This window comes from Anopheles merus, unplaced genomic scaffold (assembly GCF_017562075.2).
Source record: "Anopheles merus strain MAF unplaced genomic scaffold, AmerM5.1 LNR4000294, whole genome shotgun sequence".
Lineage (NCBI taxonomy): Eukaryota > Metazoa > Arthropoda > Insecta > Diptera > Culicidae > Anopheles > Anopheles merus.
Window position 1 is genome coordinate 28,530 of NW_024427874.1, and position 14,713 is coordinate 43,242.

Genomic DNA, 14,713 nt, shown 5'->3' on the forward strand with positions numbered 1-14,713 from the left:
TAATTAAATTGAAATTATGCTCCTCTACCGTTTCGCCAAACACCACAATATCATCTAGATAGACAAACGCTTTGACAGGCTGAATTGAGTATAGGACTGTGTTCATTAGCTTTTGGAATGTTGATGGGCTATTTTTGAGACCCATTGGCATTCGTAAAAATTCATAGTGTCCCTTAGACGTTGAAAATGCAGTCTTTGCAGCGTCTTTGCATGCTATGGGAATTTGAAAAAAAACCCGATTTCAAATCAATTGTTGAAAACAATTTACTGTTTCCAATATTGTCCATAATATCATCTATCCTCGGAATAGGGTATATAAATGGTTTGGTTATTAAATTTAACGCACGAAAGTCAACAACAATACGATATTTTCGTGCCCCTTCACTATCAGATTTCTTTGGTATGCACATCACGGGTGCATTCCATGGGCTTTTGCTTGGGGTTATAATTTTTTGTTTCAGCATTTCCTCTACATGCTCTTCCATGATATTATTTAATAATGCAGGGAATCTGTACTGCCTTTTATAAATGGGGATGTTAGAGCTTGTTTCAATTTCATGCGTTGCCGCTTGGGTATATGTAAGTTTATCTCCCGGCAAGTAAAATATATCCTTATACTCAATGAGAATTTTTTCATATCCGTTGCTATTGAACTATCCAAATGATCGATATTGATTTGTTTTATTAATTCCCCAAATCGTTCTAGGCCCACCAATGGAGTGCTTTTGCTTGTTTCTATTAAATCACAATCTGTAAGTTGCTTCTCAATATTTGGGAGAAGTTCAAAATTATCTTGTGGTATAGTATTATTATCTTCGATAACAGTATTTGTATTGTGTTCCCATTTTTTTCTGTTTCCTCTGTATTTTCACCTGATGGTTTCTTTAAATTTATTGTTCGAAAGTTTTCCCCAACATTAACAGTATATTTTATTAAAAATTCTGCCCCAAGTATTCCAGGAACACCAAGTGTTCTTATAACATAAAATTTTGTTCGATACAACGATTTTCCAACGTATAAATTTATAAAAATTGAACCCACAGTGTCGGATAATGTTCCGTTAAAACTTGAAAACGTTACTTTATCCTGATAATCTATTGTAGAACACCCAAGCTATTTTGCTAATTCCCAACTCAATGCATTCGAACATGCTCCCGAATCAATTAGATAATTAATCTTTTTTTTCTTTTCACTCTCTGATAAAATTTGAACCATCAGTTTACCTTCCGTAGTGAATGCTATATCTAGTGATTCATAGTTGTGTATGTATTCACTATTTGTTATCGGATCCCTTTCGATTGTTTGTGCTTCTTCTGCCCTAAGGCAGAACAAATCAGTTTTAACGATGGGAACACTAGAATTTTTATTTAGACCGACTAGTGTTCCGTGTTGTAGTTTTTTTGATTTGTACTGTTATGTGATTGGGGTTGATTATATGTATTTCTAAAATGGTTGTATTGAGAAGGCCCTTGTGGATGATTGTTTTGTGTTGGAGTATATTGTGAATAATTGTTTTGTGTTGGAATATGTTGTGCACCATAGCTTCTATACGGTGTTGGAAATCTTTTTGGCCGTGAAAAATTGTTGGTGTTGTTAGTAATGTTAGGATTGTATGTAGTGCTGTTATGTTGTGGTAGCCCAAAATGATTCGGGTCTGACAATTGAGTGCTGTTAATATAATTATCGCAGCGTGTTCTACTATCATTCCGAAAATCTACATACTGCTGGTTTCTAGTAATACCGCGATTTTGGACATGTGGGCTGGATGAGCTTCCGTTATCAACACTATTGTGGATTGAATTGGTGAAAAGAGCATTGTTTATGGTGTCGTTTGTTTCGGAAATCATTGTACGATTTAATCGTTCTTCTATTTTTCGGATGTGTTCTATTTGAACTACCTCTTCCTGGAGATATTCTAACAGTTCATTAAAATGTAAATGTTTGTTTGTTCTCGCGAGTGTTTGCAATTCTGGCTTCCTTAAACCGGCCAAAAAGTGAATTTTTAAATTTTTCATCGCGTATGAATCTTCCGTGTTATTTATGTCATTGTTGATGATTTGCTCTTTTAGTGTTAACACCCTTTCTTTGTATTCGGAGAAAGGTTCATTGACCCCTTGATGAAGCGTCTCAACTTGTTGAAAAATGGCTTCGATGTCAAATTTTTCTCCAAATTGTCTAATCAATTTCATCTTCACCTTTTCCCACGTATCGTCCAAAATACGATTAAAAAAACCAGCTGCTTTTCCTTTTAACTTAAACATAACTGTACGAATCAAATCCTCTTCAGCCTCTCCCTCCGGAATCTGATTTGCAAAATATTCGATCTGATACAAAAAACCATCCAGATCTCTTGCATCTCCGTAAAATTCAGGAATGCAAAGCATTGCCTGTTTAATGGGAAACTCGTAAGCCATGCTATTATGCGATCCGTTTATTGCTCTATCAAGTTCCGCGCTTTGATTAAGAAGCTCTGCTTTAAGTATTTGAAGGCGTTCTTTGAAGCTATAATTTTTAGTTAAACACGCTTCACTAATTGTTGTTGAATTTAAATGATTTGCAGTCTGGGTGATACGAATATTTGTTATATTTTCGGTGTTAATTTGAACAGTTCTGTTCCTAAGAGCCAGAACTTTGTTGTTCATTACCTTATATGTTATATGTACGAAAAAATATGTGACTATGATTAATAAAAAAATCACTAAATAAAGGTTTTTTTGTTTTTTTTTTGTACACTATAACTTATTCAAAATATTTTAATAACTATGCACTTTACTATTAGGCCACTAACTATATGTATATTAAAATTAATTCACTAGCTATAATTACCACTATGACGCTGCGTTTTCCCTGCACCACTTATCACTAAAATATTTACCGTTACCAAATTACCCGGGTTAAGAACACCAGCCAGAAATGACTTTATATGCGCTAAATTTTGCGCTTTACCGCTGTCACCAGATGAAACGGTTAGAACTATTTGTTATAAATAAAATTCTAAATTTTATGCTCCCCAACACCAGAACTTTTATTTCAATTAACTACACTTCCGATCTAGCCAAGCACCGACACCAGAATCTCCTTCATCTTTTACCGCCATCGCCCGTTTGCTCCTTCGATCGTCAACCTTGTCCTCTCTCCATTCTCACGATGATCTTTCTCTCACATCCTCTCCTATTTCACGGTTCGTGTTCATTAGCCGTCTGTATGGATACGGCCGCCGTTATCAGCTGTCATCGACGGTCTATATCGTAGCGGCCAAGGTCGCTACACGCGTCACGTTGCCGAGGCTTGAACTAAGCGCAGCTGTCCTGGGCGCCCATCTGCATCATCGCGTCAAGGAGGCAATGCAGATCGTGTGCGCCGAATCGTTTTTCTGGTCCGACTCAACAGTTAAGCTAAAATGGATTGCGTCACCTCCCAACTCCTGGAAGACGTTCGTGGCAAATCGCGTAGCTGAGGTGCAACACTACTCTCATCCAAGGCAATGGAGGCACGTTCCTGGCACATCCAATCCTGCTGACTTGGTTTCCCGAGGCATGTCGGCAGCACACTTCACGCAGAATCAGCTTTGGAATAACGGTCCAGATTGGCTTGTGCAACCTTCGTCCCATTGGCCCAGCTCAGATCCAGAACCAAGCGATGAGGCGGACCTAGAAACACGCCAGGTGAGTGCCGCTTTAGTTTGTACACAAACTCATCCATGGTTTGGCATTTCTTCATCCTTCACTAGAATGGTACGCATCATTGCATACTGCATACGGTTTGTGCGCAACACCAAGCAGAAGGCGCGATCACAGCGACCGATACCGCACACCAATGCATCCAAAACGATCACGCCCAAGTACGTGGATGCTGCAAAAACTGTGCTTTGCAGACTAGCCCAGCAAGATGCATTTTCCGCGGAAATCAAGCAGCTAAAAAAGGGAGAAGCATTGATGAAACAATCACCTTTACGAAAACTTACCTCATTCCTGGATACAGAAGAGGTAATACGGGTGGGAGGACGATTGAACTTGTCGCAACTACCGTATCAGTCCAAGCATCCAGCTGTTCTACCGAAGAACCACAAATTCACTCGTCTACTTGCGGAAGATTATCATGAAGAGATGAAACATGCTAGTGGAAGGCTATTGCTATCCCGCATTAGAGAGCTGTATTGGCCACTGGACGGACGTCGCTTGGTAAAAAGCATCGCAAGGAACTGCTTCCGCTGTATTCGGCAAGATCCCATACTCGCCCGGCAGCCGGTTGGCCAGCTTCCACCATCCCGCATCACACCGAGCCGACCTTTTTCTGTAACCGGAGTGGACTACGCCGGTCCATTCTACTTGAAGCCAGCGCACCGGAAGGCAGCAGCTACTAAGAGCTATCTGTGCGTTTTCGTGTGTTTCGCTACGAAAGCTGTGCACTTGGAACTCGTAGGAGACCTCACAACGGCGGGATTCTTAGCAGCGCTACGCCGATTCACATCACGACGCGGATTGCCAGCCCACATCCATTCTGATAATGGGAAAAACTTCGAAGGCGCAGAACGTGAACTGAAGGAGCTTTTTGAGCTGTTCAACGACGAACAACACCGCAACACCGTGGCTACCAGATGCGCTGACCGGGGAATCACTTGGCATTTCAACCCACCAAAGGCTCCACACTTCGGCGGATTATGGGAAGCAGCAGTAAAAACGGCGAAGCGACACCTCTATCGTCACCTGGGCAATACGCGGCTGTCGTACGAAGGCTACTGCACTGTGCTCCACCAAATCGAAGCAGCGATGAATTCCCGTCCGCTGTTGCCTTTGTCCGACGATCCCAACGAGCTAGCTGCACTCACACCGGCACACTTCCTTATTGGCACATCGATGTTCACCGTGCCTGAACCGGACTACACCCAGCTGAAATCCTGCACGCTGGATGATCTTCAGAAGTGGCAGCTTTTGGTTCAGCGTTTTTGGAAACATTGGGCCACTGAGTATCTACAAGAAATGTAGAAAAGTTATGCAAGTGGTGGCAGCAACAACAGCAACATACTTCCCGGCAGGTTAGTGATCCTCATGGATGAATCGTTACCCACCACTCGTTGGCCTCTCGCGCGTATCGTTGAAATCCATCCCGGTGAAGACAAGATAGTACGCGTCGTTACGCTTAAGACAGTTAAGGGAATAATTACGCGACCGATCACGAAAATATGCGTTTTACCGCTCAGAACTGATAGCGAAAACCACGTGTAGTCTAGAAAGCAACTTTTTGTTGACATTCGTCAAGGTGGGGAGGATGTTCGAGCAGCTACGCGAATCGTGCAGATTTGAACTGCGGATCGGATCACATCCGCGCCCGTTGATGTACACATCTCTATCGATGTTAAATTAATAAATAGAGGGCGAAAAGGCTTTTTCTCTCTCTTCATCACCAGCAATTTCTTACAACGGCTTCGGTAATTATAAGCGGCAAAAACCAAAGAAAAAAAAGGAAACTTTATCCGAAAACTATTCGCGACGAAACACGCACTTATTCTAACAACAAATACAAACACGGTCATTTTTTATTTCATTAAACACTTTATTCCAACATAAAGTACACTTTCACAACACATTTAGAATCCTTCATACTTACGAATGGCGTCGTACTGTAAAGTACCGGGTCGAGCCAGGCTGCGGGAAACTTGTCGACAATATGTGTTGCCTCTGTTCAGCAAATTCTTACCTGTCGATCCACGCACTGCATGTGCGTCTGTGCTCATTGTTTGTTCACTTCACACTTCACCATAACACACCGGCGCACGAGACTTTGAACGAAATGCGCACCAACGCACAAACACTGTGCGCGGGACTTAGAACAAAACGCGCACAACCATCTCCGACAAAGCGTCGCGCTGTACTGGTGGTTTTGTACGCGTAGGAGGGGGGACATACGGAGCGATGGTTCGATGCTGTAGTGTAAGCGAGACAACACGATGTGACGAGCAGCTCCAAGTTGTTGAGCTCGCTGAAAGACACATACACATTCACAGACGGCTCGTCAAAGCACGGTATTTGTATAGGTGTTAGTGAAGCGTGCGTGTAAAACAGAATGCGAACTCTCATCGCAGCGCGTTTCTCCTGCTTCCTCAAGCTTCCTCATACCCCTCGGCCTGAATCACTCAAAATTTGGGGTCTCATTCCCAAGGACGCAAAAACCGACGGCGGCCTGTGTAAGCTGAGCTCCCTACAAAGCTCTCCACAAAGCTCTCGTTTGCAGTCTTGTCGAGAGCTTCGCCTCAGGCGCCCAACCATCCGTCACGCACACATCTAAACGTTCTGGTTTCGTCAGCCACTCACGCATACCAATGTGTTTGCTCCACCCCCTTTTTCGGTTTACTTATAGAAATGATGAGGCTGTTCACATTTGCTTTATGCACACATTCGCATGCTGTTTATAAAATAATATCTCTCTCCCTTCCCACATGTGTTTCGGCATACTCCCGCTGTGTAGACGGCAGAACGCTTTCCCGTTCCAAATTTACCGTTCATCCTCCTCTTGTTCTTCCTTCCTCCTACCGCGCTCGGGGTACCATCCGTGCTGCGCGTGTTCCACTGGCTTCAGTTTAGTGATGACGTCATGAACAGGAGCTGCGCGTTTTGAACCGGCTTCTGTTAAGTAATGACGCTGGGCTGCGCGCCTTTCGACATGTTCTTGGCGTAATCCAGTGCGTTGGTTTGTGGCAGTGTTGTGCTGAACGCTGTCCAAAAATGAACCAATAATTTATGTACGTAGTATGTATTACTATGGAGAGTTTTGCACATATGATTAGATCAACACTTACCTTAATATTTTAAAACTGAAAAACGTTTTCTTTCCGTCGCTCATTTTGAACATTGTTGACGAGGCTAGCAGGTGATAAATAGCGCACACACCTGTAACTTTTTAGACGCCAAGGGTTAGTTGAATGTACCTGCACAAGCACACAGCAAGAAACTTACCTCAACAATTTGCTAGGATAAATCATTCCATAACTGAAGAAGAAGGAACACGGCACAAAACGTAAAGAGCAAAGTACGTCGCACAAGAAATCGCACATCACTTCAGTACATCCTTCCATAGGGAAAATTCTGGACAGACTGAGGATGCCTCACACTCGGATGAGAGCGATAGCAGAAAAATCATGGTGGATCGAGAGAGATGGGTAGACTCGGTCCAGCGATATCCGCTGGTAAATGCATGTGTGCGTGACGAACGAAAGACTTCAGACCCCGCTACCCCTTTTTCCTCCATCATTTTTCGTCACACGCACACACCTCTACACGGGCGGCGGTTTTCCGTCCAAAATCTAGAAATAGAAGACTGGACCTCTCGCTTTGGCACACAGAAAAATCTCTCAACAACTTCGGCTCTGCTACTTGGGTTGTTTGCGTGGTGAGATCGCTGAAAGAAGACACACACATTCACAGACGGCTCGTCAAAGCACGGTATTTGTATTGGTGTTAGTGAAGCGCGCGTGTAAAACAGAATGCGAACTCTCATCGCAGCGCGTTTCTCCTTGCTTTCTCAAGCTTCCTCATACCCCTCGGCTGAATCACTCAAATTTGGGGTCTCATTGTTTGCGTGGTTTTGTTTGTATGGTGAGCAAATCTATCGCCGGTGATTGCTCTAATGAGATGATCAAGCAACAGCCGCTCACATGATGAAATCATGATGAGGTCGGATTTTGGAGTGAGTAAAAATATCTTCCCCACATCGAGCCGCCATTGTGTTGTGATTTTAGTAGAACATTGGATCATCTACGAATTATTTACATTTGTAAAACGTGCAATAGTTGACCGCGGTCTACATTTCTCGATTCTTTTGTTGAAAGAGCATATCAAATATCCCAAATCAGTTAAAATATAGTGACATGTTGTATCAGACACACGATGCTTTGAAGAAAACGTGAGGGCAAACATGGGAAGATGATGAACATCTTCCCGTACCAATAATTGATTCGCAGCCTATAGATAAGTGTAAAATACCCAACAGAGTGCTCTTGTGAATGTAAAAATAGTTTTAAAATTGCAGAAGGTGATTCTTTCTGCATGACAGACATCAACAAAAAATTAAGCAGCGTTTGACGATGAAGAAGATACCCAATTGTGCGATGACCATTAACCGTTAACGTTGAAAATCAAGAGGAATATTACATGTATTGAAAATATCTAGAGAGAATACGCATCGAGTCGAATTTCAAACGGAAAATATTGGTGCACAAAAGACGAAAATAATGGCGAATGAAACGAGTGCGGCAGGGCCGCAACACCATCTAATATTACATGATAGGCCATAGTTTGGATTGTGTGTGATTTTTATCAATGGCGGATTAAGACGAGTGGAGGCTCTAAGCGGTCACACGAAAGTAGAGGCTTGATTGAAGCGTCTAGCAGGGGATTGTATCAAATGTCATAGTCAGAGAAGGATTGAGTAGCAATTTTACTTGTGAGCGGGGCGTAGGTGCCATTTTTGGGCCCCTGGCCGACACAGATATTCACAGATATATTAAACAGCTGAATACGATGGTACACATTAAAACTGAGGGAAATACACATCTAATCAATTACTTAAAAAAAAGTATAATTGTATGGATTTGTGATGTATTTGTATTTTTGACCTGCATGCACAATTATAAAACATTCCTATGGATCACAGAAAGGCTTAAAGCCAAAGGCCTGCCTAATAAGCTTGAAAATAACACTCGGCAAAGATCCCTATAAAAGCTGAATAAAAACACGTGCTTTAAATGGCTTGTAGTGTAAATTGAGTGGCAGAGCCGGCTGGCTACATGTACGTAACATGTGCTGTTTTGCAGTGTTCTTAAATCCTCCGTTATTTTCAAATTCATCCATGCTTAGAGAGTGTACACTCCTTTTCCATTGCTAGTCACATTAAAATTGCTCCAGCCATTATTTGCACTTGAAGGATTTATACATTCTGTTTTGCACAAATTTTCTCCAAATCTTTTTTCTTTGTCTAGCCTGGATCCTAAATCAGCAGCTACCATTAAAAAAGAATCAAATTTAGTTTCCACAATTCACGAAAACAAAATTCATTACTTGCAATATCCATCGTTTGCTCTTCATCATCCATTGATGTTTCTCAAACTCCATGCAATCATCCAAGGTAACACGATATCATCGTAAATAATTTCACTTGTGCGTTGATCTATTTCTGCTTCCAGGTTCGATGCGTCTACTAGTGCCTTTTAACGACCTAAATTTCGAAGCCTTCAATGGTTTACATGTTTAATATGGCTGTTCTGACTTGATGTACTGCGGATCAAATCCAACCATGGCAGTACAACAAGTCAACAGATAAACTGAATAGAAAGGAAGAGTCAGAGTGTACGACGATGATTGCACTGATTTTCCCCTTCTTTTTTCTCACAGCACGCTGCTCATAGTGAGATCGCTTTCGTCTGAAAAGCCCCAAATGACAATCCAGCCTGCTCTCACTATGGCGAGCTCAATGACAGCTGATTCAACCCATACTGAGAGGCTATCATCGTTTCCTCCTGCGTACTGAGCAAGCTTTTTTTTCCCCTCGCTGAGGCGAGCTGATTCCCGTCCGGCAAAATTAGTGTATTTTTTGAGTGATTTGAGTACCGTCCCCCGTTAGCAGTTACTCTTGGAGGAATGAGTTACACCCTCGCACGAGCCCCCCCTCCCCACCCGTAACGCACGGTGCGCTCTGCAGTTCTCAATGTGTTCGTGTTTTTTTCCAGTCATGCTACCAACACATCCAAAGATATTTGTTTCTTTCGTTTCTCGTTTTCTTTCGTGCATAGACACGATCGCAAATGCGCACTTATTCTAACAACAAATACAAACACGGTCATTTTTTATTTCATTAAACACTTTATTCCAACATAAAGTACACTTTCACAACACATTTAGAATCCTTCATACTTACGAATGGCGTCGTACTGTAAAGTACCGGGTCGAGCCAGGCTGCGGGAAACTTGTCGACAATATGTGTTGCCTCTGTTCAGCAAATTCTTACCTGTCGATCCACGCACTGCATGTGCGTCTGTGCTCATTGTTTGTTCACTTCACACTTCACCATAACACACCGGCGCACGAGACTTTGAACGAAATGCGCACCAATGCACAAACACTGTGCGCGGGACTTAGAACAAAACGCGCACAACCATCTCCGACAAAGCGTCGCGCTGTACTGGTGGTTTTGTACGCGTAGGAGGGGGGACATACGGAGCGATGGTTCGATGCTGTAGTGTAAGCGAGACAACACGATGTGACGAGCAGCTCCAAGTTGTTGAGCTCGCTGAAAGACACATACACATTCACAGACGGCTCGTCAAAGCACGGTATTTGTATAGGTGTTAGTGAAGCGTGCGTGTAAAACAGAATGCGAACTCTCATCGCAGCGCGTTTCTCCTTGCTTCCTCAAGCTTCCTCATACCCCTCGGCCTGAATCACTCAAAATTAAGGGTCTCATTGTTTGCGTGGTGAGATCGCTGAAAGAAGACACACACATTCACAGACGGCTCGTCAAAGCACGGTATTTGTATTGGTGTTAGTGAAGCGCGCGTGTAAAACAGAATGCGAACTCTCATCGCAGCGCGTTTCTCCTTGCTTTCTCAAGCTTCCTCATACCCCTCGGCATGAATCACTCAAAATTTGGGGTCTCATTGTTTGCGTGGTTTTGTTTGTATGGTGAGCAAATCTATCGCCGATGATTGCTCTAATGAGATGATCAAGCAACAGCCGCTCACATGATGAAATCATGATGAGGTCGGATTTTGGAGTGAGTAAAAATATCTTCCCTACATCGAGCCGCCATTGTGTTGTGATTTTAGAAGAACATTGGATCATCTACGAATTATTTACATTTGTAAAACGTGCAATAGTTGACCGCGGTCTACATTTCTCGATTCTTTTGTTGAAAGAGCATATCAAATATCCCAAATCAGTTAAAATATAGTGACATGTTGTATCAGACACACGATGCTTTGAAGAAAACGTGAGGGCAAACATGGGAAGATGATGAACATCTTCCGTACCAATAATTGATTCGCAGCCTATAGATAAGTGTAAAATACCCAACAGAGTGCTATTGTGAATGTAAAAAAAGTTTTAAAATTGCAGAGGGTGATTCTTTCTGCATGACAGACATCAACAAAAAATTAAGCAGCGTTTGACGATGAAGAAGATACCCAATTGTGCGATGACCATTAACCGTTAACGTTGAAAATCAAGAGGAATATTACATGTATTGAAAATATCTAGAGAGAATACGCATCGAGTCAAATTTAAAACGGAAAATATTGGTGCACAAAAGACGAAAATAATGGCGAATGAAACGAGTGCGGCAGGGCCGCAACACCATCTAATATTACATGATAGGCCATAGTTTGGATTGTGTGTGATTTTTATCAATGGCGGTGTTGGCACGTTATTTAATTATGCCGAAAGCCGCGAAAGGACACGATTGCATTGCATGCGATCGCAAGAATAGTGCGTCGAATATGGTGCAGTGCGATAAGTGCAACGGATGGAGCCATTTCGACTGTGCAAATGTTTCGTGGAGCGTAAAAAACGAAAAGTGGTCATGTGAAAAGTGCAAAGCCGCGGAAAAGGTCGACGAGTATCATGCTGAAGGTGAAAGTAAATGGTGCCCGGCAGTAAGCCTCAAGCTAGCTGCGATTTGTTCATCAAGAAGAAACCAAAGCAGCCCATGGCGATGGCGATCAGGAGCCGAAAGGAAGCCAATCCACACCGAGCAGCAGGAAGCGACCGGGCGAGAATCCGAGCAACGAGCACCAGAACGTGGATCGCGCCACGCAGTTAGTGAAATGTCGAGAAGTTCATCCAAATGCACGTTGATGAGCTTCTGCCCGAGCAAATGAAACGGTGAAGCGTCTCCTCGCGGAAAAGGAAAAGATGATGGCCGACCATTTGAAGCTGCAGATGGACTTGCAGCGTAGAATGGACGAACTCGAGAAACGGTCCAATCGGAGCGATGGAAAAAGTGCCTCTGAAATCTCATCGGTCGTTAGAGGTGAGATGAAGACCGCGAATTGGGTGCAAAAGCAAAATGCGTACTTACCACATGCCGCTAGCAGCTGGGAGCCCCAAGCAACTATGCAGGAACACCTTACACCTTCGACGAGTAACCAAGAAAGGTACAGTGATATGGTGAGAGACAAGTTGCACAGAGAGAGGACAGTGAACTGTCTGAGACCAACTGCAGATCAGATTGCAGCCAGACAAGCATGGCCACGAAAATTACCTGCGTTTAGCGGAACGCCTAGGGACTGGCCACGATTTTATAATAGCTACGTGGAGTCAACAGCAGCATGTGGATTTTCAAACGTGGAAAATCTAGCTAGACTGGAAGAGTGTTTGTTTGGCGCAGCACGGGATGTGGTTGAAGGCTGTTGGATTCACCTTCATCCGTGCCGTTAGTAATTAAAACCCTCCTGCGTCTGTTTGGCAAACCATCCCTCGTGGTTACGGATATGGTGCAAAAAATCCGACAAGTGCATCCACCTAGACCCGAACGCTTGGACGACTTAATTACATTTGGGTTGGCTGTTCAAACTTATGCAGCCAGCTTAGTTCCGATGACCGAAAGCACTACTTAGCTAATCACGAGTTGCTGGAAGAGCTTGTCGATAAGCTACCAGCGTCAAGGCAGTTGGATTGGGCCACATACAAACGAGCAATCCAAGCCAAACGCCAAATAGAGCCTACGCTATATGAATTTGGCCTATTCATGGAAGACCTGGTAGAAAAGGCTAGCGATGTAACTAAGTACATTCCTCCTAAATCCAGCACGTCAAGGCCTGCAAGGAATCATGACCGTTCGCACGTCTTCCTACATGCACCAGCAACCAACAGCATCGAACAAGACAGAATACCAGTCCTTCAAGCTTCACCTCAAGTGCTAGAAACCAACCACAAGGTCCAGAGAGAGTTTCCTATGGGACAGGTGAATGTCTAGTCTGCCACGATCCAGCACATCGCGTTAAACACTGCGATAGCTTTAAACGCATGAGCCTTGAAGCACGACAAGCTACCGTGAGGAAATTCAAACTGTGCTATGTATGTTTGGGAATGCATGCGTCCAATCTATGCAGATCCAGATACGTCTGCCAAGTTTCGGGTTGTCGAGAACGACACCACACGCTACTTCACGAGGGTCCACCAGATTCCACACCCACGGTAGCTGACTGCAGAGTCCATCAGATGAAGGAGAAGCCGTCTGATACCTTATTCCGGATTGTGCCTGTTTCAGTATACAACGGCACAGTAACCGTCGAAACCTTGGCGTTCCTGGATGAAGGATCGTCTCTCACACTGGTGGAAGCAGCGTTAGCGGAACAACTTGGGCTGAAAGGGGATCCGGATCCGCTAGAGCTTCATTGGACTTCCGACGTCAAAAGGAATGAAGCTACTTCTCGTCGCGTCAGTCTGCAGATCTCGGCAAAAGGGGGTGAGCGGCGCTATTCAATAGCGGCCGCTCACACTATCAACAAGCTAAGTCTTCCACCACAAAACCCAAATTTAAAACATCTGATAAGAAACCTTTACTACTTGCAGGACATTCCACTTCTCACCGTCGACCACCCCGTTCCACAAGTGCTCATCGGGTTAGCAGACGTAGAATTGCTAAAACCGCTGGAAACACGTTCGGGGCAGCCTGGAGAGCCGATCGCCGTTCGCAGTGCGCTAGGGTGGGCCATTTATGGAACGATAAATGCAAGTAATAAGGAGAGATGTCAAAGCGCTCATTATCACAACACCCATCTGATTGAGGATAGCCACCGATCCTCCAGCAACAAAGAAAACAATGATCAAGAACTGAACGAGACCATGCGGCAGTACTTTGCGTTAGAGGAAAGTGCTGTGTGTTCCTTTAACAAGTTCCTGTCAGAACCTGAAGATGTGCGTAGGGCAAAAATAATATTAGAAACCACTACAACTAAGTGCAATGGCCGTTACACTACGGCTTGTTGTGGAAAAGCGATGATTTCCGTTTCCAGACAGTAAACCGATGGCGATGGCAAGGCTTCGATCTCTCGAGAGAAAGTTAGAAAAGGACCCAGACCTGAAAGAAAACGTACATAATCAGATCGATTGTATGTTGAAAAGGGTTTCGCACATAGGGCAGAGGAGTCTGAGTTGAACTCGGTCGAACAAAAAGGGTCTGGTACTTACCGCTCAATGTAGTTGGGCATCCCGAAAACCAGATAAAAAGCGTTTAGTGTGGGATGCAGCAGCCAAAGTAAGAGGAGTATCGTTGACTCGGAGCTGTTGAAAGGGCCCGACCTGTTAGTGCAGCTGCCCACCGTTCTTTGCAAATTCCGCCAACGCCTGGTGGCATTTGGGGAGACATTGAGAAAATGTTCCACCAAATCCGTATAAGAGAAGAGGACAAGCACTCACAAAGATTCCTCTTTCGTTTCGATCCAAACCATGAACCACAAACCTACATCATGGATGTCGCAACATTTGGAGCTTCTTGTTCTCCATGCTCAGCCCAGTATATAATGCACCGAAATGCGGAAGAACATGCCAACATATATCCAGAAGCGGCAGCCGCTATCAAACAAGCACATACATGGACGACTACTTCGATAGTTGCGACACGTTGGAAGAGGCAATTAATAGGGCAAAACAAGTACGGCACATTCATGCGCAGGCTGGATTCAATATGAGAAACTGGGTGAGCAACAACAATGCTGTCCTCG

At 43.8% G+C, this 14,713-nt stretch overlaps 2 protein-coding genes across 2 annotated transcripts; both read left to right on the top strand.

Moving 5' to 3' along the window:
* Window positions 1-2,913: 2,913 nt before the first annotated feature.
* Window positions 2,914-4,985, top strand: LOC121602095. The gene is made up of 2 exons (XM_041930857.1): window positions 2,914-2,966; window positions 3,197-4,985. The coding sequence occupies exons 1-2, from the start codon at window positions 2,914-2,916 to the stop codon at window positions 4,983-4,985; spliced, it is 1,842 nt and encodes a 613-aa protein (XP_041786791.1).
* Window positions 4,986-12,891: 7,906 nt separating this feature from the next.
* On the top strand, window positions 12,892-14,012 carry LOC121602096. Its single transcript, XM_041930859.1, has 2 exons — window positions 12,892-13,184; window positions 13,258-14,012. The coding sequence occupies exons 1-2, from the start codon at window positions 13,067-13,069 to the stop codon at window positions 14,010-14,012; spliced, it is 873 nt and encodes a 290-aa protein (XP_041786793.1). The 5' UTR covers window positions 12,892-13,066.
* Window positions 14,013-14,713: the final 701 nt, after the last annotated feature.

Excerpts from the sequence above, each read along its gene's own strand:
- LOC121602095 (XM_041930857.1), top strand. The coding sequence starts at position 2,914 with ATGACTTTATATGCGCTAAATTTTGCGCTTTACCGCTGTCACCAGATG. Across the intron at positions 2,967-3,196 it reads CGCTGTCACCAGATGAAACG|CCGTCTGTATGGATACGGCC; the intron begins GTTAGAACTATT and ends CGTGTTCATTAG.
- LOC121602096 (XM_041930859.1), top strand. The coding sequence starts at position 13,067 with ATGTTTGGGAATGCATGCGTCCAATCTATGCAGATCCAGATACGTCTG. Across the intron at positions 13,185-13,257 it reads CACCAGATTCCACACCCACG|TATACAACGGCACAGTAACC; the intron begins GTAGCTGACTGC and ends TGCCTGTTTCAG.